Consider the following 25227-nt stretch of genomic DNA (forward strand, 5'->3'; position numbering starts at 1 on the left):
AAGAGCTGTATGAATCGAGTTAAGCATACTAATAAGTGCATCGTTAGTGCTTTTTTTGGGTCTGAAGCCATATTGGCAAGGGCTAAGTATATTGAGTTTGGCTAGATATGAGTAAAGCTGCTTATAGATTAGTTTTTCAAAATTTTTTGACAAGTTTGGCAGGATAGATATAGGTCTGTAGTTGTTAACATCTGTGAGATTACCACATTTGTGGACAGGCGTTACTCTCGCTTTTTTTAGAATATCTGGGAAGGTTTGGAGTTCAAGTGACTTGTTGAAGAGCAAAGCAATAGCAGGGGCTAAAGATCTAAAGAAGTTGATGTGCTTCTTAAGATATGGGTACCACAACACAACCGCTGCATATTCTAGCTTTGGCCTAACAAAAGTCGTGAACAATTTCTTTAGTATATCGCCATCCATGTATTTAAAAGCAATTCTGAAGTTAGTAAACGTGGCACAGGCTCCTCGCACAATATTCTTTATGTGGTCCTCAGGTGATAGTTTTCTATCTAGAACCACCCCTAGATCTCTTTCTTTATCAGAATTCTTTAAAGATTTCTCACATAATATATAGGTTGTATGGGGTCTATGTTCTCCTATTCCACATTCCATAACATGACATTTATTAACGTTAAATTCCATTTGCCAGGTGGTGCTCCATATACTTATTTTGTCCAGGTCTTCTTGAAGGGCATGACAATCATCTAAATTTCTTATCCTTCCTATTATCTTAGCATTATCCGCAAACATGTTCATATAATTCTGTATACCAACTGGTAGATCATTTATGTACACAATAAACATCACTGGTGCAAGAACTGAACCCTGTGGTACTCCACTTGTGACATTTCTCCATTCCGATACATTGCCTCTGATTACTGCCCTCATTTTTCTATCAGTCAGAAAATTTTTCATCCATGATAGAAGCTTACCTGTCACCCCTCCAATATTTTCCAGTTTCCAGAACAACCTTTTATGTGGAACTCTGTCGAAAGCCTTTTTTAGGTCCAGATAGATGCAGTCAACCCAACCATCTCTTTCCTGTAATATCTCTGTGGCTCGATCATAGAAACTGAGTAAATTCGATACACAGGATCTTCCAGATCGAAAACCATACTGTCTGTCTGATATTATATCATTTCTCTCCAGGTGTTCTACCCATTTAGTTTTGATTAGTTTTTCCAATACTTTCACTATTACACTCGTCAATGATACAGGTCTATAATTGAGGGGGTCTTCCCTGCTGCCACTTTTGTAGATTGGAACTATGTTAGCCTGTTTCCACACGTCTGCTACGATTCCTGTACACAGGGATGCCTGAAAGATCAGGTGAAGTGGAATGCTGAGCTCAGATGCACATTCTCTCAGAACCCATGGTGAAACGCCATCTGGGCCAGCTGCTTTGTTCTTACCGAGCTCCTTTAGCATATTTTCCACTTCATCTCTAGACACCTCTATCCGCTCTATGTTGTTCTCTGGAATTCTTATTGTGTCTGGTTCTCTGAAGATTTCATTTTTTACAAACACACTTTGGAATTTTTCATTTAATGTTTCACACATTTCCTTTTCATTTTCCGTGAATCTGTTTCCCATTTTCAACCTCTGGATATTATCCTTTACCTGCAATTTGTTGTTTATGAATTTGTAGAATAGGCCCGGTTCTGTTTTACATTTATCTGCTATCCCTTTTTCAAAATTTCTTTCTGCCTCTCTCCTTACTGCTGTATAGTTGTTTCTCGCATCTTTGTATCGCTGGTATGTTTGGGGGTTTGGCCTCTTCCTATACTGATTCCATTTCTGTGTCTTTTGGTCTCTTGCCCTCTCACAATTTCTGTCGAACCAATCCTGTTTTCTGGCCCTGCATCTCTGTTTTGGTATGAATGTTTGTGTGCCTTCCTCGTATAGTTTTAAAAATTTGGCATACATTTCATTTACTTCCCTGCCTAGCAACAATTCTGTCCAATTACACTCATGAAAAAAATTTTGAAGTTCCCCATAGTTGCCTCTCCTTAAATCGAGTTTATCAACTGTTTCAATGTCCCCATTTTCTTCTAGATGATATCTTAAAGCATATTTAATGTCTAACAGGACGTGATCACTCTTTCCCAAGGGAGGAAGGTACTGGATGTCAAAAATCTCTTCTTTCCTGGTGAATACTAGATCCAGTACTGACGGTACATCTCCTTCCCTCATTCTTGTGGCTTGCTTTATGTGTTGATACAAGAATGTCTCCAGGTTCACAAATAAAGGTTCTATAAGGTTCACAAATCTGCATGTCCAAAAGTCCTCCGTTCTTGCTTCATAGGCCTCCCAGTCTATTGCTCTAAAGTTGAAGTCCTCCAGTATCAACAGTCGTGATTTATGTTTATCTGCTTGTACAATAATATCCCTCATGACCATTATGAGGCCCTCTCGTTTGTCATCCAGTTCTTCCTTTGTCCAAGTGTTGCTTGCTGGTGGGCTGTAGGTATTTACAATTATCAGCTTATCATCCTGATTCCAGACCTGCAATGCCATTATATCAATATCTCGAGGGTTTTCAAATATTAACTCTTTTTACCTTCAGTTGTTTTTTCACCAGTACAGCCACTCCTCCTCCCTTCCTAGTTTTCCTGTCATGTCTCCAAACTGAGTAGCCTCTTGGGAATATGACTTCATTTATTATATTTCCTTCAAGTTTCGTCTCTGATAATGCAACAATATCTGGGACCCTAAGCTGGATTATATCTTGCAACTCCAAAGTTTTTGACCTCACTCCATCTATGTTGGTATATACAATTTTCAGGAACATGTTCCCTTTTCCTTTGCTCTTTACTCCCCCTTCCACTACTGATCTTGTTGCTTTGTTTTTATGTACCATTTCACAAGCTTTCCAGTCCCTGTCACTTTGTAAAAAAAAGAATTTCTGTCTTCTTCATTTCTATCCCCATTTAGACGTTTTGCCTCAATTAGGTTCATTTTCAGCTTTTCTCTGTCTTCCTTGGAGAGGTCTTATCTTATTGACCAAAATTTGCCAACCTCATCGCTCTGCAGTTTCCTGGCATTTCTTAGCACTTCCATCATGTTTTTCACTCCATTAAACGTCACCCTCAAGGGGCGGTTCTTTTCTTTCTCATATTTTCCTATTCTTCTAAAATCACTGACATTTTCCTTTGAGCCTTCTCCTAAACCTACTATTTTCTCTATGATTTTCATCTCCTCTGCCGCTCGGTCCACCCTAGATGAAATTTCCTTCTCTAAACATCCAAAAATGATTATGGAGACTTAGTTCTATCTGCAGTGTTTTGTACCAGTTTACTGTTGGTAACCAGTTCTTTCCTAATTGCTTGCCTAATTTCTGCTTCTTGTTGGTCATTTCTGGTTTTGACTTCCGAACACACTTCTTTGATAGTGTCTTTCTCTTTTACCACTTCAGCATATGTCGCTTTTATTTCTTCTTTATACTTTTCTAGTTCTTTATTCACCTCCTCTATGTGAGTTGTCAGTGAAGTTTCCAGTTGGAGATCCTTACCTAACTCTGTTAGCCCTTAGGCTTGCTTGGAGTTGTTTATTTATTTATTTATTTATTTATTTATTTATTTATTTATGCATATACAAGAATGTACATAAGGAATGTAAGGATACAAATATGGTAATTACAGTCTTGTAAAGCCACTAGCACGCGCAGCGTTTCGGGCAGGTCCTTAATCTAAGAAAATTTTAAGGAGGTAAATACTTGCAAAGTTTATAGACAAAAAAATGAAAACAGATTACATGGAATGAAAAAAAAAGAAGATGAGAGAAAATTATAGGTACAGTATATTAAAGCACATAGGTAGCTATGATTGATTGCAATGACAGCTTAAAATGGTAGTTGACAACAAATTGGTAGGCACAATACAGCAGAAACAATATATGATTGATTGCAATGACAGCTTGAATGGTAGTTGACAAAAATTGGTAGTCACAATACAGCATATGGCTAGCACATAAAAGAAGACAGCAATGAACACAATGATAAGGTTGTTTGATATTACATAAAAATTAGGAGATTGGGTAACACTAGGTACAGAGCAAATTTAAAGCTCAGTGTAGGAAACTAAATAGATGAAGTTAGGTACTTTTTGGTTTTGCTTTTAAATAAGGCAAAAGTTTTACAGTTTTTCAATTCACTAGGGAGTGAGTTCCATAGACTAGGTCCCTTAATTTGCATAGAGTGTTTACACAGATTAAGTTTGACCCTGGGGATATCAAAGAGATATTTATTTCTGGTGTGGTGATAATGGGTCCTATTACATCTGTCCAGGGAGAGTTTCAGAGCATGGTTTGCATTTAAGAACAGGGTTTTGTAAATGTAGTTGACACAAGAGAATGTGTGGAGGGAGTTAATATTTAGCAAGTTTAGGGATTTAAACAAGGGAGCTGAGTGTTGTCTGAAAGCAGAGTTAGTTATTATTCTGATAGCAGATTTTTGCTGTGTGATGATGGGCTTAAGGTGGTTTGCAGTGGTAGACCCCCATGCACAGATACCATAATTAAGATAGGGGTAGATTAGTGCATAATATAGTGAGAGGAGAGCAGAGTTAGGAACATAATATCTGATTTTGGAGAGTATACCAACTGTCTTAGAGACTTTCTTAGTTATGTGTTGAATGTGGGTGCTGAAGTTGAGTCTCTTGTCTAGGAATAGGCCAAGAAACTTGCCATCATTTTTATTACTGATGTTAATGTTGTCTATCTGTAGCTGAATTGCATTTGATGATTTGCTTCCAAATAAGATGTAGTAAGTCTTTTCGATGTTTAATGTTAGTTTGTTCGTTGACATCCATAAGTGGACTTTTTTTAATTCATTATTCACAACATTATTTAGTGTATGTGGGTTGAGGTTTGAGTAGATAAGGGTAGTATCGTCAGCAAACAATATAGGTTTGAGAATATTAGAGACATTAGGCAGATCGTTTATATATATAAGAAATAGAAGAGGTCCTAAGATGCTGCCCTGTGGCACTCCAACGGTAATTGGTAGAGTGGAAGAAGTTGTATCATTGATGGTTACATATTGGTGTCTGTCACTAAGATAGGATCGGATGTAGTCAAGGGCAAGGCCTCGGATTCCATAATGCTGGAGTTTAAGTAAGAGGTAGTTGTGATTAACAGTATCAAAGGCTTTTCTTAGGTCAATGAAGAGTCCAATCGGAAACTCATTTTTGTCAAGGGCTGAGTAGATAATGTCAAGGAGACTAATGATTGCATCATTGGTGCTCTTTTGGGACCGGAAGCCAAACTGGCAGGGGCTGAGTATGTCGAATTTTACGAGGTAGGAATAGAGCTGTTTGTAAATAATTTTTTCAAATATTTTTGATAGAATGGGTAGATTTGATATTGGTCTATAATTGTTTATGTCCGCCGGATTGCCTCCTTTATGGACTGGCGTTACTCTTGCTTTTTTGAGGATATCAGGGAAGGTGTGATACTCTATAGATTTGTTGAACAGTAGTGCTATGGGTGGGGCAAGGGCATGGGAGGCTCTCTTGTACACAATGGACGGAATTTCACTGGTGTTCCCTGCCTTGGTTTTTAGAGAATGTATGATGGACACAACATCTGCCGGGCTGATTGGTGAAAGGAGAAGAGAGTTTGGATAGCTGCCTGAGAGATATGTGTTAATATGTGTCTGAATCTGTGGGATTTTACTGGCAAGATTAGCACCAACCGATGAAAAGAAACTGTTAAATTCATTTGCCATTTCTAAGTCAGTTGACGGTATACCCCCATCCTTGTAGAGTTTTATTTGGTTATGTGAGTGTTGTTTAGTTCCTAGGATACTAGAGATAGTTTTCCAAGTGCTTTTCATGTTGCCTTTTGCTTCATTGAATCTATTCACATAATATGCAAGTTTTGCCTTTCTTATGATACTGGTAAGCATTGATGAGTACCTTTTAGCTACTTCCTTTGAAACTAGGCCAATCCTAACTTTCTTTTCATATTCATGTTTCTTGTTGATTGAGTTGAGAATGCCACTTGTGAGCCATGGATTGTTTAATCTTTTGTCAGTTACTTGCTTGGTAAGGAGGGGACAATGAATGTTGTAGAGGCTTAGAGTTTTGGAGATGAAGAGGTTAGCTAATGAATTTATATCATGGGTATTATTGAATTCAGAATCCCAGTTAATATTGTAAAGTGCCTCTGTAAGATTGTCTAAAGCTGATTCACTGTGTAGCCTAAATGAAAGTTTCTTGCTTTTTGGTGGTGTTATGTCCATGTTTGCTATGAGAAAGGTAGGATAGTGGTCAGTTGTTCTGTCGTAGATTATACCAGATACAAGGGGAGCTGTTATGTTTGTCCATATGTGGTCCAAGGTAGTGGCTGATGTTTGAGTGACTCGGGTAGGTTTGGTGATTGTGGGGATTAGCATACAGGAGTTCATGCTGTTAAGGAAATAGTTAACTTGAGAGCAATTTTGTTGACCCAGGTCAATATTAAAGTCTCCTCCCAGAATGAAGTGGTTTTTGTTGAGATTGTTGTTTATAATAAGATTCCTTAGGTTGTCTGAGAAAGAAGCTATGTTAGTATTGGGAAATCTATAGATGGCTCCAATAGTCAAAGAAGATTTAAGGGATTTAATTGAAAACTGAGCAAAAGTATATTCACAGTAGTCATCTCTGTCACTAATAACACTGTTGCAGATAAATGTATCTCGGTAATATATAGCTGTGCCACCACCTTTTTTATTAGGCCTACAGTTATGAATGGCTTTATAACCAGCTAAGTTGTAGAGTTGGGTATAGTCTTTATTTAGCCAAGTTTCTGTTAAAATAATGAACGATAGGTTAGTACCTATTGCTGTGAGTAATGCATTTAAATCGTCAAAATGTTTACCAAGTGATCTAACATTTTGGTTATAAACTGATAGACAGGTGCTATTTTGAAGTTTGTTTTTAGCCTGTTGTGCTGTGAAATACTTGCAATAATGATGATCAATGTGCTGGTTGGTGTAGATATGAGACAGAAGATTTTGATCAGGATCAATATCAGTGTGCATAGGATGCAGAGGGATCACGATACAAGATACACGATAAAGCAAAACACAAGAATAAAAGCAAATACAATAAAATAGTAACAATTTAGAAGTAAAATAAAGATCCAATAGATAGCCAGGGAGGACACAGAAGTTACATAAAATAAAAAAAACAAAAAATCAGTAGAGACTGACAATATAAATGTAAAATAAAAAATAATAAGAAAAATGATAATCATAAAAAAAAAAAAAAAAATGATCTTGAAGATAATTAGCTTAGTAATGGTTAATTAACAGGGTAATAAAAAGCCCTAGGTTTAGTGACAAGGGGATTAACTAAGAACAAATAATTAAGAGTATAAAACAGGCAAAGATGACAAACAAAACAAAATAAAAAAATAAAAATAAAAATAAACACCTTTGGAAAGGAAAGGCAGAGCTTAAGTACACTTTGGTTGTATGTGAGACTACAAATTATGTTCTGGTTATTCAGCTGATATCCCACAGTCATCCAGGAAAGAAGTGAGGTGTGCTTCAGTGGTTATGACATAAGTTTTTCCAGTCAGTCTTCCTAGCTATTATTTTACCATCGCGCACAAAACAATGTTTAATAGCAGTGGATCTATTGCAAATTCCACGTAGTTTAAATAAGAGATTTTGTCTGAATCTGGTAAGACATTCGTTCACATAAACCTTGGATTTCATAGCGACTGCAGTAGTGATAAGGTCTGACTTGCGGGAGCAGCTATCTAACTTCACCCTTATCTTTCTGTTGTTTGTACCAGATGATTTGGCACCCACTCTATAAGCTGACTTAATGTCTCTTGCTTCAATTGAATAATTCAACTTAGTACGCAATTCCTGGATCACGATGGCAGTACAGTCTTCTCTGTCAGTTTCATGGGGAAAATCCTGTGATGAGATGATGACAGAATCAAGGAGCTTAAGCTGGTCTGATTCGTCTTGGGTTGCAGTGTGTTGCTGTTGTAGGGAGTTAAAATGGTTCTCTAACTTTTGTAGCATCTCTTCTTGCTTCTTAGAGGTTTCTGCTGGTTTAAAGTTAGTAACCGAGATCTGAAGAGAGCCTAATTCCTGTTCGAGGTGGCCGACTCTGGCAGACAGATCTTGGTTAATCTTGTGCATGGCCAAAGCATCACTCTGAAGCTTCATTATCAGGTCCGACTGCTCTCGGATTATAGACTTTTGGTCGTCATGTATTTGAGTCAATAATCTGAGCCATGGATTATCAGCGAGACGCTTAAAGTCAGTACATGGGGAGGCAGCTCGTTTAAGTTGCTCCATATGGTTACATAACTGTTGTAAGGCTCGAGTAAGTGACGACGCTTCAATCAGCTGGGAAGGTTTGTTATTGTTGACGCACGGAGGGTCGGTACTCCCCCCGGTAGCCCCTAAGGGGGAGACAGCCGCGTTATTCCTGTTGCTAGCTTGGCTGGTTGGGTTCATCCTGCTAGGTGTGCTATCATTCTTTGCGGCCTTGCCGAGCTTAGAGTTGTTTTGCATGGTAGCAGCAGAGATGTACGCAGCAGATGGGGTAGACTCGTTGCTATGGCAGCAGCAAGCGTCAGGTTAGCTTCCTCCAGGGAGCAACACAAATGAGGTCGAGATGAGCTAGTAGGTTAGGTTTTGTCGAATATTTCGGTCACATTTAGGTCACTGGGTACTTAGCTGCCTTCTGGGGTTGTTACATCATGTTTGGGATGTTGTGGGCTCAAGGAGCAGCTGATAAAGTTGGAGGGGCAGCAGGGTCGTCAGGAGCGGATGAGCGTTCGTGTTCGTCCTTGTTCACCATATGAGTCTATTTTCTTGTTTATTTCTTCAAAGTCACCACACTTCACTTTCCATGCCTCATTTTCTTTCACTAGTTCCTTGATTTGCTCCTCCTGATTTGTTACCTTGTCTGTTAATGCAGTAATAATCTTACCTTGTTGAAGCATACTCCCTTTTAGAGTGCAAAGCTCACTCCAAAGAGCTCCATCGTCCTCTTCCAATTTAAGCACTTTTTCTTCATACTTCTTTTGCATATCCTCAATTATCTCTAACCTGCCAAGAACACCTCCTTTCCTTATATCTTGTGGTGAGAATCCTTTGAAACCATCATCTATTGGTGTGTCTACATTCTCAGTGGGGGTGGTGGCGGCGACCATCTTTGTTTGTGTGTGTGTAATTACCTAAGTGTAGTTACAGGATGAGAGCTACGCTCGTGGTGTCCCGTCTTCCCAGCACTCTTTGTCATATAACGCTTTGAAACTACTGACGGTCTTGGCCTCCACCACCTTCTCACTTAACTCGTTCCAACCGTCTACCACTCTATTTGCGAAGGTGAATTTTCTTATATTTCTTCGGCATCTGTGTTTAGCTAGTTTAAATCTATGACCTCTTGTTCTTGAAGTGCCAGGTCTCAGGAAATCTTCCCTGTCGATTTTATCAATTCCTGTTACTATTTTGTATGTAGTGATCATATCACCACTTTTTCTTGTCTTCTAGTTTTGGCATGTTTAATTCTTCCAACCTCTCCTCGTAGCTCTTGCCCTTCAGTTCTGGGAGCCACTTCGTAGCATGTCTTTGCACCTTTTCCAGTTTGTTGATGTGCTTCTTAAGATATGGGCACCACACAACAACTGCATATTCTAGCTTTGGCCTAACAAAAGTCATGAACAATTTCTTTAGTATATCGCCATCCATGTATTTCAATGCAATTCTGAAGTTAGAAAGCATCGCATAGGCTCCTTGCACAATATTCTTTATGTGGTCCTCAGGTGATAGTTTTCTATCTAGAACCACTCCTAGATCTCTTTTTTTATCAGAATTCTTTAAAGATTTCTCACATAATACATAGGTTGTATGGGGTCTATGTTCTCCTATTCCACATTCCATAACATGACATTTATTAACATTAAATTCCATTTGCCAGGTGGTGCTCCATATACTTATTTTGTCCAGGTCTTCTTGAAGGGCATGACAATCATCTAAATTTCTTATCCTTCCTATTATCTTAGCATCATCAGCAAACATGTTCATATAATTCTGTATACCAACTGGTAGATCATTTATGTACACAATAAACATCACTGGTGCAAGAACTGAACCCTGTGGTACTCCACTTGTGACATTTCTCCATTCCGATACATTGCCTCTGATTACTGCCCTCATTTTTCTATCAGTCAGAAAATTTATCATCCATGATAGAAGCTTAGTGTGTATATATAGATAGAAGTGTGTGTGTGTGTGTGTGTGTGTGATATGTGTCATATGTGTCAGTGATTGTGTGTGTGTGATATGTCAGTGATTGTGTGTGTGTGTGTGTGTGTAATAAATGTCGGTGACTAATTTGAAAATATGAGCAGAAGATGAACGTGTAAATAAGTTACATGAACTCAGATGTCGATTACTTTATAATACAAGAGCGCATCCCACGCCCTTGCGCCACCTATAGCTCTGCTGTTCAACAAATCCCTTGAGTGTCACACCTTCCCTGATATCCTTAAAAAAGCAAGAGTTATGCCAGTCCATAAAGGAGGCAATCTGGCGGACATAAACAATTATAGACCAATATCAAATCTACCCATTCTATCAAAAATATTTGAAAAAAATTATCTACAAACAGCTCTATTCCTACCTTGTAAAATTTGACATACTCAGCCCCTGCCAGTTTGACTTCCGGTCCTAAAAGAGCACCAATGATGCAATCATTAGTCTCCTTGACGTAATCTACTCAGCCCTTGACAAAAATGAGTTTCCGATTGGACTCTTCATTGACCTAAGAAAAGCCTTTGATACTGTTAATCACAACTACCTTTTACTTAAACTCCAGCATTATGAAATCTGAGGCCTTGTCCTGGACTATATCCGATCCTTGTGACAGACACCAATGTGTAACCATCAGTGATACAACCTCTTCCACTCAACCAATAACCGTTGGAGTGCCACAGGGCAGCATCTTACTACCTCTTCTATTTCTTATATATATCAATGATCTGCCTAATGTCTCCAATATTTTTAAACCTATATTGTTTGCTGATGATACTACCCTCATCTATTCAGACATCAACCCACATACACTAAATAATGTTGTGAACAATGAATTAATAAAAGTCCACTTATGGATGTCAACTAACAAACTAACAGTAAACATAGAAAAGACCTACTACATCTTATTTGGAAGCAAATCATCGAATGCAATTCAGCTACAGATAGACAACATTAACATAAGTAATAAAAATGATGGAAAGTTTCTTGGCCTATTCCTAGACCAAGAAAGACTCAACTTCAGCACCCACATTCAACACATAACTAAGAAAGTATCTAAAACAGTTGGAATACTCTCCAAAATAAGATATTATGTTCCTAACTCTGCTCTCCTCTCACTATATTATGCACTAATCTATCCCTATCTTAATTATGGTATCTGTGCATGAGGGTCTACCACTGCAAACCACCTTAAGCCCATCATCACCCAGCAAAAATCTGATATCGGAATAATAACAAACTCTGCTTTCAGACAACACTCGGCTCCCTTGTTTAACCCTTTAACTGCACTGCCCCCAGTGCGCAGGAAATAAATTATCTTGAAAAAATTCTTTTGTTTTTTAAAGTGTCAAAAACCCTTCCCTCAGTATGGGTATGTCAAAAAAATTCGAACTTGTACTTACTTTGGCTGCTATGGGGTCCGTAAGTTGGTGCGTGACGTCATCATTCCCCGTTCGCCCATGACGTACGCTCCCGGGGCCAGTAGGGCGCCAAGGAAGGGGCGCGCGAGTTGCCACGAATATATTTTTGTTCATTCTTTTGCACACAGTTCCAAATACATTTTATTTGTTTTTACGTGCTAATCCTATGTTTAATGAACACGTACACTATATTATGGCAGTAAAACATCCATACTGTCTGAGGACACTGTGTTAGGTGCATGACACTTGTGTACACATATGTTGCACATATTTACCATGTATCATGCTAATTTACGTATATATACATTCTATTTACAGACTATACACTGTCACACACTATATACATTCACCATCAACAAATTTAGAACACTGCGAGTGTGAGCTGTCACACCCAGCCAGCCCTCCCTCACTCCTCCAACATTGTACAGTATTTGCCAACATTGCTCCTCCCATCATACAGTTATTCACACCAATGTTTCATGTTCATTTATGTATATGTACAACATATGTACACACTATAGACTGTCACACACTATATACATTTACCATCAACACGTTCAGAACATTGCGAGTGTGAGCAACCACACCCAGCCAGCCCTCGCTCACTCCATCTTATTTGCCAACATTCCTCCTCCCACCATACTGTTATTGTTTTTATTACACTATTTACACATGTTATATATACCTATCTACATGTTTTATTTACCAGAACTATGCAAGTAAGCCGGTATTGTGTCCGAATAGTACAGTGACCACCATACACTGCATGGGAAATCACACAGCAGACAGCAGACGATGCTACGATTACGACGTCACCTCCCTCACCAACATGCTCCTCTCAACATACTCCTGCATTATACCAACTTAGATGAACAGTTATGGTGAACAGAACAAGTAGACAATTATATATAACATCTGTATATAGTGAATAAAAGCAAAAACATGTAGCGAGTAAATCTTATACTCGCTCCATTATCTTATTATCTTAATAGCATAACTAATTAGCACTGATTACAGAAGCTACAATCCTTTCCCCAATTACAGGGAATACTCTTCTAATCTTGTTGGAGGGAGCTGAGGTGTAATCACCATATAAGCAAGCGATTTGATGAATAGCGGACAGAGCGGACAGTACAATTTCCAGTCAACAATGTAGCACTCGGCGTGTACAGTTCTAATCATACGTTACAAACAATATGGTGGGAGGAGAATGGTGGCGAGTGAGGTGAGATGAGGGAGTGAGCGAGTGACAACCAATGGCAGGCTGCCACTGCCACTCAGCATACCAACTTAGTGGTTCGTTATGGTGAACACAAATGTAGATACTTATATATAATGTGTATATATAGTGTAATAACAGCAAAAGAAGTGTGGGGAGAAGCCATTTTTATGAGGGGAGGTGGCAACATCTGCATGATTTATCATGCTGGATAGGAGTGGCCATTATGCTCTTTGGGCACTATACCAGCTTAGATGAACAGTTATGGTGAACAGAACATGTAGATACTTATATATAACTTCTGTATATAGTGAATAAAAGCAAGAACAGTATGGTGGGAGGAGGATGTGGGCAAGTGAGGCGTCATTGAGGGAGTGGTGGTGAGAGGCTGACTGGCAGATGTGGTGACCCACTCCTTGCTGCTTTTTGACTTGCAATATCAACTTAGTGGTTTGTTATGGTGAACAAAACATGCAGATACGTATATATAACCTGTGTATATAGTGTAATAACCGACAAAGTATTTGTTTATTGTTTTATGAACACAATAATTGAATCAATAATATGCTCACCATAATTTTGAGTACAGCATTGATTTAAACATTTTATTATATAAATATATCACACTACACACTATTGAATAATGTTACAGCAAAAAAAACTATGAAAAATCAATCAGACATTGAACTTGATACATTAATTGCAAGTGACTCCTTATCATCCTTAAATGTTCTCAACTCTTTAAGACATAACTGTAACATGTTCGTGTCCAAAGCTAGACACAATTCCACAACAAAATTATTAAGGATGGTAACAAAGTCCATTTCATGTGGTCTCCATCTCATGTTGGCCTCTGAATGCATGATAGAGCTGATAAGTTAGCCAAAGAATCTGCCTTTAACCCTGAAATTGTGCATCGCATCATATGATGCTTTAACCGACTTGCAAAAAATTGCGCATCACATCATATGATGCTTTGGAGTACTACGCAAGATTTAAACGGCCCGCGGATATACGGGGTTCACCACACCTTCATCAGGGCTTTTGTAAACAGACGCCATTTTAAAAAAAAATCGTGGGCCAAATTCCCGGGTGTTAGGGGCCTCAGTATTGAGTGAGCTACCAAGCCTGACGCACGCAGCATGAGCCCACAGCACTGCTGTTCAGCTTGTGACCACAGCATCGCCTAAAAATGCCATAATATACTTGTTCATGCTATTATACAAACCTAATATAATCATGCTAATGATTATAATCATGCTATAATCATGCTAATAACAAACCTTCCCAGCTGATTGAAGCGTCGTCACTTACTCGAGCCTTCCAACAGTTATGTAACCATATGGAGCAACTTAAACGAGCTGCCTCCCCATGTTCTGACTTTAAGCGTCTCGCTGATAATCCATGGCTCAGATTATTGACTCAAATACATGATGACCAAAAGTCAATAATCCGAGAGCAGTCGGACCTGATAATGAAGCTTCAGAGTGATGCTTTGGCCATGCACAAGATTAACCAAGATCTGTCTGCCAGAGTCGGCCACCTCGAACAGGAATTAAGCTCTCTTCAGATCTCGGTTACTAACTTTAAACCAGCAGAAACCTCTAAGAAGCAAGAAGAAATGTTACAAAAGTTAGAGAACCCCTTTAACTCCCTACAACAGCAACACACTGCAACCCAAGACGAATCAGACCAACTTAAGCTCCTTGATTCTGTCATCATCTCATCACAGGATTTTCCCCATGAAACTGACAGAGAAGACTGTACTGCCATCGTGATCCAGGAATTGCATACTAAGTTGAATTATTCAATCGAAGCAAGAGACATTAAGTCAGCTTATAGAGTGGGTACCAAATCATCTGGTACAAACAACATGATAAAGATACGGGTGAAATTAGATAGCTGCTCCCGCAAGTCAGACCTTATCACTGCTGCAGTCGCTATGAAATCCAAGGTCTATGTGAACGAATGTCTAACCAGATTCAGACAAAATCTCTTATTTAAACTACGTGGAATTTGCAAAAGATCCACTGCTATTAAACATTGTTTTGTGCGCGATGGTAAAATAATAGCTAGGAAGACTGACTGGAAAAACTTATGTCATAACCACTGAAGCACACCTCACTTCTTTCCTGGATGACTGTGGGATATCAGCTGAATAACCAGAACATAATTTGTAGTCTCACATACAACCAAAGTGTACTTAAGCTCTGCCTTTCCTTTCCAAAGGTGTTTATTTTCATTTTTATTTTTTTTTTTGTTTGTCATCTTTGCCTGTTTTATACTCTTAATTATTTGTTCTTAGTTAATCCCCTTGTCACTAAACCTAGGGCTTTTTATTACCCTGTTAATTAACCATTACTAAGCTAATTATCTTCAAGATCATTTTTTTATGATTATTATTTTTTATTTTACATTTATATTGTCAGTCTCTACTGATTTTTTGTTTTTTATTTTATGTAACTTCTGTGTCCTCCCTGGCTATCTATTGGATCTTTATTTTACTTCTAAATTGTTACTATTTTATTGTATTTGCTTTTATTCTTGTGTTTTGCTTTATCGTGTATCTTGTATCGTGATCCCTCTGCATCTCTATGCACACTGATATTGATCCTGATCAAAATCTTCTGTCTCATATCTATACCAACCAGCACATTGATTATCATTATTGCAAGTATTTCACAGCACACCAGGCTAAAAACAAACTCCAAAATAGCACCTATCTATCAGTTTATAACCAAAATGTTAGATCACTTGGTAAACATTTTGACGATTTAAATGCACTACTCACAGCACTAGGTACTAACCTATCGTTCATTATTTTAACAGAAACTTGGCTAAATAAAGACTATACCCAACTCTACAACTTAGCTGGTTATAAAGCCATTCATAACTGTAGGCCTAATAAAAAAGGTGGTGGCACAGCTATATATTACCGAGATACATTTATCTGCAACAGTGTTATTAGTGACAGAGATGACTACTGTGAATATACTTTTGCTCAGTTTACAATTAAATCCCTTAAATCCTCTTTGACTATTGGAGCCATCTATAGATTTCCCAATACTAACATAGCTTCTTTCTCAGACAACCTAAGGAATCTTATTATAAACAACAATCTCAACAAAAACCACTTCATTCTGGGAGGAGACTTTAATATTGACCTGGGTCAACAAAATTGCTCTCAAGTTGACTATTTCCTTAACGGCATGAACTCCTGTATGCTAATCCCCACAATCAAGTTGTGGGGATTGTGGGGATTCGGTAACAGTCTCCGTGGTGTAGTGGTAAGACACTCGCCTGGCGTTCCGTGAGCGCTATGTCATGGGTTCGTATCCTGGCCAGGGAGGATTTACTGGGCGCAATTCCTTAACTGTAGCCTCTGTTTAACGCAACAGTAAAATGTGTACTTGGATGAAAAAACGATTCTTCGTGGCAGGGGATCGTATTCCAGGGACCTGCCCGAAACGCTACGCGTACTAGTGGCTGTACATGAATGTAACAACTCTTGTATATATCTCAAAAAAAAAAAAAAAAAAAAAAAAAAATCACCAAACCTACCCGAGTCACTCAAACATCAGCCACTACCTTGGACCACATATGGACAAACATAACAGCTCCCCTTGTATCTGGTATAATCTACGACAGAACAACTGACCACTATCCTACCTTTCTCATAGCGAACATGGACATAACACCACCAAAAAGCAAGAAACTTTCATTTAGGCTACACAGTGAATCAGCTTTAGACAATCTTACAGAGGCACTTCACAATATTAACTGGGATTCTGAATTCAATAATACCCATGATATAAATTCATTAGCTAACCTCCTCCTCTCCAAAACTCTAAGCCTCTACAACCTTCATTGTCCCCTTCTTACCAAGCAAGTAACTGACAAAAGATTAAACAATCCATGGCTCACAAGTGGCATTCTCAACTCAATCAACAAGAAACATGAATATGAAAAGAAAGTTAGGATTGGCCTAGTTTCAAAGGAAGTAGCTAAAAGGTACTCATCAATGCTTACCAGTATCATAAGAAAGGCAAAACTTGCATATTATGTGAATAGATTCAATGAAGCAAAAGGCAACATGAAAAACACTTGGAAAACTATCTCTAGTATCCTAGGAACTAAACAACACTCACATAACCAAATAAAACTCTACAAGGATGGGGATATACCGTCAACTGATTTAGAAATGGCAAATGAATTTAATAGTTTCTTTTCATCGGTTGGTGCTAATCTTGCCAGTAAAATCCCACAGACTCAGACACATATTAACACATATCTCTCAGGCAGCTATCCAAACTTTCTTCTCCTTTCACCAATCAGCCCGGCAGATGTTGTGTCCATCATACACTCTCTAAAAACCAAGGCAGGGAACACCAGTGAAATTCCGTCCATTGTGTACAAGAGAGCCTCCCATGCCCTTGCCCCACCCATAGCACTACTGTTCAACAAATCTATAGAGTGTCACACCTTCCCTGATATCCTCAAAAAAGCAAGAGTAACGCCAGTCCATAAAGGAGGCAATCCGGCGGACATAAACAATTATAGACCAATATCAAATCTTCCCATTCTATCAAAAATATTTGAAAAAATTATTTACAAACAGCTCTATTCCTACCTCGTAAAATTCGACATACTCAGCCCCTGCCAGTTTGGCTTCCGGTCCCAAAAGAGCACCAACGATGCAATCATTAGTCTCCTTGACATTATCTACTCAGCCCTTGACAAAAATGAGTTTCCGATTGGACTCTTCATTGACCTAAGAAAAGCCTTTGATACTGTTAATCACAACTACCTCTTACTTAAACTCAAGCATTATGGAATCCGAGGCCTTGCCCTTGACTACATCCGATCCTATCTTAGTGACAGACACCAATATGTAACCATCAATGATACAACTTCTTCCACTCTACCAATTACCGTTGGAGTGCCACAGGGCAGCATCTTAGGACCTCTTCTATTTCTTATATATATAAACGATCTGCCTAATGTCTCTAATATTCTCAAACCTATACTGTTTGCTGACGATACTACTCTTATCTATTCAAACCTCAACCCACATACACTAAATAATGTTGTGAATAATGAATTAAAAAAAGTCCACTTATGGATGTCAACGAACAAACTAACATTAAACATCGAAAAGACTTACTACATCTTATTTGGAAGCAAATCATCAAATGCAATTCAGCTACAGATAGACAACATCAACATCAGTAATAAAAATGATGGCAAGTTTCTTGGCCTATTCCTAGACAAGAGACTCAACTTCAGCACCCACAGTCAACACATAACTAAGAAAGTCTCTAAGACAGTTGGTATACTCTCCAAAATCAGATATTATGTTCCTAACTCTGCTCTCCTCTCACTATATTATGCACTAATCTACCCCTATCTTAATTATGGTATCTGTGCATGGGGGTCTACCACTGCAAACCACCTTAAGCCCATCATCACACAGCAAAAATCTGCTATCAGAATAATAACTAACTCTGCTTTCAGACAACACTCAGCTCCATTGTTTAAATCCCTAAACTTGCTAAATATTAACTCCCTCCACACATTCTCTTGTGTCAACTACATTTACAAAACCCTGTTCTTAAATGCAAACCATGCTCTGAAACTCTCCCTGGACAGATGTAATAGGACCCATTATCACCACACCAGAAATAAATATCTCTTTGATATCCCCAGGGTCAAACTGAATCTGTGTAAACACTCTATGCAAATTAAGGGACCTAGTCTATGGAACTCACTCCCTAGTGAATTGAAAAACTGTAAAACTTTTGCCTTATTTAAAAGCAAAACCAAAAAGTACCTAACTTCATCTTCTTAGTTTCCTACACTGAGCTTTAAATTTGCTCTGTACCTAGTGTTACCCAATCTCCTAATTTTTATGTAATATCAAACAACCTTATCATTGTGTTCATTGTTGTCTTCTTCTATGTGCTAGCCATATGCTGTATTGTGACTACCAATTTTTGTCAACTACCATTCAAGCTGTCATTGCAACCAATCTTATATTGTTTCTGCTGTATTGTGCCTACCAATTTTTTTGTCAACTACCATTCAAGCTGTCATTGCAATCAATCTCAGCTACCTATGTGCTTTAATATACTGTACCTACAGTTTTCTCTCATCTTTTTTTCATTTCATGTAATCTGTTATCATTTTTTTGTCTAATTTTTGCAAGTATTTACCTCCTTAAAATTTTCTTAGATTAAGGACCTGCCCGAACCGCTGCGCGTGCTAGTGGCTTTACAAGACTGTAATTACCATATTTGTATCCTCACATTCCTTATGTACATTCTTGTATATGCATAAATAAATAAATAAATAAATAAATAAATAAATAAATAAATTATGTAGCGATGATATTATTACAGAAGACCCCTGTGATAAAACTGACCAGGGTTCTGATAATAGCAGGATTGTGGTGATATTTAGCGCTGTGCTGCATGGAGGGAGGAGTAATGCTGTGGGAGGGAGGGTGGTGGCGTTGTCTTCTGACTGTGTGTGGCCACCTTTTATTGACTGCACTCACCATACCAGCTTAGTGGTTCGCTATGGTGAATACAAATGTAGATACTTGTATATAACGTGTGTATAGAGGGTATAAACAGCAAGAGGAGTAGGTTGGGAGCCGCCATTTTGGTGAGGGCTGTGGCATCGTCTGCATGATTTATCATGTTGTTTACTGGTGACCACGATGGTCTTTGGGCACCATACCAGTTTACTTGTACAAGTTTGGTGAATAAAACAGGTAGATATTTATATATAATGTGTGTATATAGGGTAATAACACCACAAACAGTATTGTTGGAGGAGAAATATTAGTGCGTCTGGCCTTGAGGGCGGCAGCCAGCAGACTGTGTGAGGTCCTACGTCTTTGTGCCTTTACTCACTATACAAGCTTAGATGTACAGTTATGGTGAACAAAACATGTAAATACTTATATATAACGTCTGTATATAAAAGCAAAAACAGTATGGTGGGTGGAGAATGGTGGCAAGTCAGGTGAGGTGAGGTGAGGGAGGGAGTGGCAGCCAGTGGCAGCCAGTCACTGCCTGCCACTGCCACTGCCACTCAGCATACCAACTTAGCGGTTCGTCATGGTGAACAAAACATGCAGATTTACTTCACTACACCGCCCTTACTTCATTACACTGTTGTAGTGTAATGCTTTTTACACTACGCATTACATTACACTTACTTTTTTTACCATGTCGTAGCTCAGTCGATTAACCCTTAAACTGCGCATGGCGTATATATACGCCCTGAGTAACATGTCCCATGGTGCGCATGGCGTATATATACGCCATAGGGTGCCAGGCCTGATTCAAATGGCCCGCGGCTACACGGGGTTCACAGTAGCTTCCTCAGGGCTCTTGTAAACAGATGCCATTTTAAAAAAAAATCGTGGGCAATATTCTCAGGTGTGAGAGGCACAGTACTGTTGGAGCAACCAAGGCCGGCGCACGCAGCATGAGCGAACAGCATTGATGTTCAGCTTGTGACCACAGCATTGCCGAAAAATGTCAAAATAAATATATAATTGTTATTATTTAGCGATGACAATATTACAGATGACCAATGACTGTGATATAAATAACCAGGGTTGTGATAATAGCAGGATTGTTGTAATAATTAGCGCTGTGGGAGGAGTGATGCTGAGAGACAGAGGTAGACAGCATCGTTTACTGACTGTGTGGCCACCTGTTATTGTTTGCATTCACCATACCAGGTCAGTGGTTCTCTATGGTGAACACAAATGTAGATACTTATATATAATGTGTGTATTAGTGTAATAACAGCAAAAGGATTATGCTGGGAGGAGCCATATGGGTGACGGAGGTGACGTCGTCTGCACGATTTGTCTAGCTGTTTAGAGGGTGGCCACTATGCTCTTTGGGCGCACTACAAGCTTAGGTGTACAGTTACGGTGCATAAAACATGTAGATATTTATATATAATATGTGTATATAGGGTAATAACACTGCAAAAGGTATTGTTGGGGGAGAAAGTTTAGTGCGTGTGACCTTGAAAGAGTGAGGGAGCCGCCAGCCGCCATCTGTGTATAGCGACGACTCTTAGTGCCTGAACTAACTATCAGCTTAGCTGTACAGTTGTGGTGAACAAAATATACACATACTTATATGTAACGTCTGTATATAGTGTAATAACACCACAACTGGTATTGTTGGGGGAGAAAGTTTAGTGCGTGTGACCTTGAATGAGTGAGGGAGCCGCCAGCCGCCATCTGTGTATAGTGACGACTCTTAGTGCCTGAACTAACTATATCAGCTTAGCTGTACAGTTGTGGTGAACAAAATATATACATACTTATATATAACGTCTGTATATAGTGTAATAACACCACAAATGGTATTGTTGGGGGAGAAAGTTTAGTGCGTGTGTTGAGGGAGTGGCAGCGAGTGGCTGGCTGGTGTGTGGCGGTAACTCCTCGTTGCTTTTCGACTCTCAATACCAACTTAGTGGTTCGTTATGGTGACCAAAACATGCCAATACTTATATATAACCTGTGTATAGAGTGTAATAGCAGCAAAACTATTTGTTTATAGTTTTATAAACATAATAATTGAATCACTAATATGCACATCATACTTTTGAGTATAGCGATTATTAACCACTTTTATTATATAAATATATTACAATACACACTATTGAATAATATTACTGCAAAAAAACTAAGAAAAATCAATCGGAGACATTGAAACAATTAGGTAATAATATCTTTGTGGCAACTCCCATCTGTCAACGCGGGTGACGCTGACCGGGTCTGACGACCGCTCTGTCAACGCCCACTTTTTGCCAGACTTCCTCGGTCAATTGCGCCCAAAATATGTCACCTACGATTTTTTTTTTTTTATTTTTTCCGTGCTCAGGGGACACAAATTAACATGTTTAGAAGACGAAAAAAAATTTTGAATTTTTTTTTTATTGTGCACAGGGGTGTAAATGTCCCAAGGACCCCTGAGCAGTGTAAGGGTTAAGGCAGTATCTGGGATCCTCTCGGACGTAGGTTTGAACCCTCGTCATGGCCCTTGTGAAATGGTTCATTTAATGTAAAATCAACTTCATTTCGATGGTCTTTCTTAACCCCCAATGTATCTTCTTGTATATAAATAAATAAATAAATAAATTAAGTCTGCATTATTTAATTCAATAAAAAATAAAAAGTTACAATTTTAGACCATAAGAAGAAAATATCAAAAGTTATCTGAACCAGATAATCTCAACAGCCAGATTACTAATTTAAAATGTTTCATAATAATTCTTAACAATTAATATTCATAACAATAATTCATGGTGTTGGGGACAGGCAGCCAGTGTATTTATGCATGTCAGGCTTATATCAAGGTATCTCCCACCTCCGCTTAAAGTCGAACTACAGACCCTCCCCAGGATGCAACCCCACAACAAGCTGACTCATGGGTACTTACATTTACTGCTAGGTGAACAGGGGGCATTAGATGATAGGAAACATGCTCAACCTTTTATGTGATTAGAACCAACCCGACTACACTACCGAGACCCTACATAGTGTTCCTAATCAGCCCGTCCTAAGGTTTCTCAAACTCAAAAAAATGGTCACTTTAATGTGTTCTCTCCTAACCTACCAGAGGACCTAAAACAGAAAACGGGACAATACGTCACTTCCGTTAGCCGCTTACATTTTCTTGAACAAAATTTTTTGGCCTTAAGTAACTCGTATGATCGAAATGCGAAGTTCTTTGTAAGAGGACAAGTTGGCCTAATACCTCGAGAATGGGGGTTATCATAGCAGTTTTAATGTGTAACTGTTGCATTTTCCATTAAACTCAAAATTAGAATCGATAATTTACGGTTTGATACACCAAATTATAATAAACACATTTGTGAATTCTATTTCACTTTCTTCAAGTAACTAATCAATAAAATCAACACAGGCTTTTATGAAAACAAAAATTAACATCAAAATAAGCCATATTTTGAAACCACAAATATTTATCAATTTATTTTATCAATTTTTGGCATTCACCAATTAACTTCCTTGAGACACTGATTTGGCCAGGTTGTCAAAACCATGCTTGATGGCAACCCCTGTATAGGGGCATATGTATTAGGGTACCATGCTAGGAGTGCTTGTGGCAACGCCTGTATAAGGGTGTGTGCATTAGGGTCCCATGCTAAGAGTGCCCTGATGGCAACCCTTGTATAAGGGTGTGTGTATTAGGGTCCCATGCTAGGAGAGGAGTGCCCTGGTGTATGTCTTGATCTGGGTTGTAGGAGTATAACACTGTATATGTGCATTTACTGTCTTTCCCTGTAAGATCGAGCTGTCAGCTCTTGGAGCCCGGCTCTTGGTGGTCTCCTTCTCTTCATGGGGTCTCCTCTTCATGGTATACCCCTCATGGGGTTTCCTTCTCTTCATGGTATACTCCTCATGGGGTCACTTTGTGGTATACTGAACATGGGGTGCTTCTCTTCCTCCAACCTGCTTGACCTTGTATTTATGTATTCTGGATCAGATGTTTGTAGTTAAGAGGCACAATAAAATAATGCTATGGCTTTCAACAGGATACACACAAGTGTTTGTTTCATAGAGAGACTTCTAAAAACAAGGCAGCACATGCACATGCCATCTGGTTGGGGTTTATAAAATTGATTCGTGGTACGGCAATATTATCATGTTACTTTCAGCAGGGTATTGTGTGTTACTAGATGAAGACAGAAGATAAATGTTGTTTCACGTTAACAGAGGGCCAGAGAGTATGGCTTCAGTTCAAGGTGTTCGAGGTTGGGGGAGAGAGCAGCAGCAGCAGCAGCAAAAGCAGCAGCAGAAGCAGCAGCAGAAGTAGGCACCGCACCACACCGCGCAGCGAGGATTACCACGTCTATCAGGCCTCCGTCGATGCTAGCGCCATCACCTTCACCGATACCACAACACCCGTGTCTGCCTCTTCAACACCGAACCAACAAGCAACAAATCACAGGTGTCAAGAGAATTATGTAGAAGTACGTACGTAAATTTAACAGCAAATATTTTGTATTTGATGATGATTGATAGCGTCGCATTATGCTGATGTTCTCTAGGAGAGGTGCAGAGTTTCTGAAGACAGTGTGTTATTAATTATTATGGACTTGCTTCTATATATAGTTTTTTGTACTAATTGATTGCTTGTGACAAGTGCCTCCCTAATTGCTTACCTAATATTTGATTCTTGCTGCTTATTTATATTCTTGACTTCCGAACATATTTCTTTTGATGTTTTCTTTCACAACCTGAGCATGTGCTTCTTTCACAACCTGAGCGTGTGCTTCTTTCACAACCTGAGCGTGTGCTTCTTTCACAACCTGAGCGTGTGTTTCTTTCACACCCTGAGCGTGTGTTTCTTTCACACCCTGAGCATGTTTCATTCACATCCTGAGCATGTGTTTCATTCACAACCTGAGCGTGTTTCTCTCGCAACCTGAGCGTGTGTTTCTCTCACAACCTGAGTTTTTCATTCACAACCTGAGTGTGTGTTTCTTTTACTACCTGAGTGTGTTTCTTTTATAACCTGAGGGTGTGTTTCTTTTATAACCTGAGGGTGTGTTTCTTTCACAACCTGAGGGTGTGTTTCTTTCACAACCTGAGGGTGTGTTTCTTTCACAACCTGAGGGTGTTTCCTTCATTTCCTGTTTATACTTAAGCAGTCCCAGAGTAACTTCCTCTTCTTGATCTTTTAGTGAATACAGTATCCCTACATAAGCCCACGTGGGCATGGGTTTTCCTAACTCCATTCATACACTAATATATATATATATATATATATATATATATATATATAATATATATATATATATATATATTTATATTTATATATATATTTATATATATATATATATATTTATATATGTCGTACCTAGTAGCCAGAACTCACTTTTTGGCCTACTATTCAAGGCCCGATTTGCCTAATAAGCCAAGTTTTCCTGAATTAATATATTTTTTCTAATTTTTTTCTTATGAAATGATAAAGCTACCCATTTCATTATGTATGAGGTCAATTTTTTTTTATTGGAGTTAAAATTAACGTAGATATATGACCGAACCTAACCAACCCTACGTAACCTAACCTAACCTATCTTTATACGTTAGGTTTGGTTAGGTAGCCGAAAAAGTTAGGTTAGGTTAGGTTAGGTAGGTTAGGTAGTCAAAAACAATTAATTCATGAAAACTTGGCTTATTAGGCAAATCGGGCCTTGCATAGTAGGCTGAGAAGTGCGTTCTGGCTACTAGGTACGACATATATATATATATATATTTA

The 25227-nt window shown here is 38.7% G+C and overlaps 1 protein-coding gene across 13 annotated transcripts in view; it reads left to right on the top strand.

Moving 5' to 3' along the window:
- LOC123767372 (uncharacterized) overlaps positions 1-25227 on the top strand; it is a 648238-nt gene that overhangs the window by 339027 nt on the left and 283984 nt on the right. For all 13 annotated transcript variants that reach the window (XR_011224571.1, XR_011224570.1, XR_011224572.1 and 10 more), the window contains one exon: positions 23679-23935. Coding sequence is in view for 10 of the 13 variants with exons in the window: in XM_069312920.1 (XP_069169021.1) it covers positions 23679-23935 (257 nt within the window). In the remaining 3 variants the exon portion in view is untranslated. The remainder of the gene's footprint in view (positions 1-23678; positions 23936-25227) is intronic.

This window comes from Procambarus clarkii, chromosome 74 (genome assembly GCF_040958095.1).
Source record: "Procambarus clarkii isolate CNS0578487 chromosome 74, FALCON_Pclarkii_2.0, whole genome shotgun sequence".
Taxonomy (NCBI): Eukaryota; Metazoa; Arthropoda; class Malacostraca; order Decapoda; family Cambaridae; genus Procambarus; species Procambarus clarkii.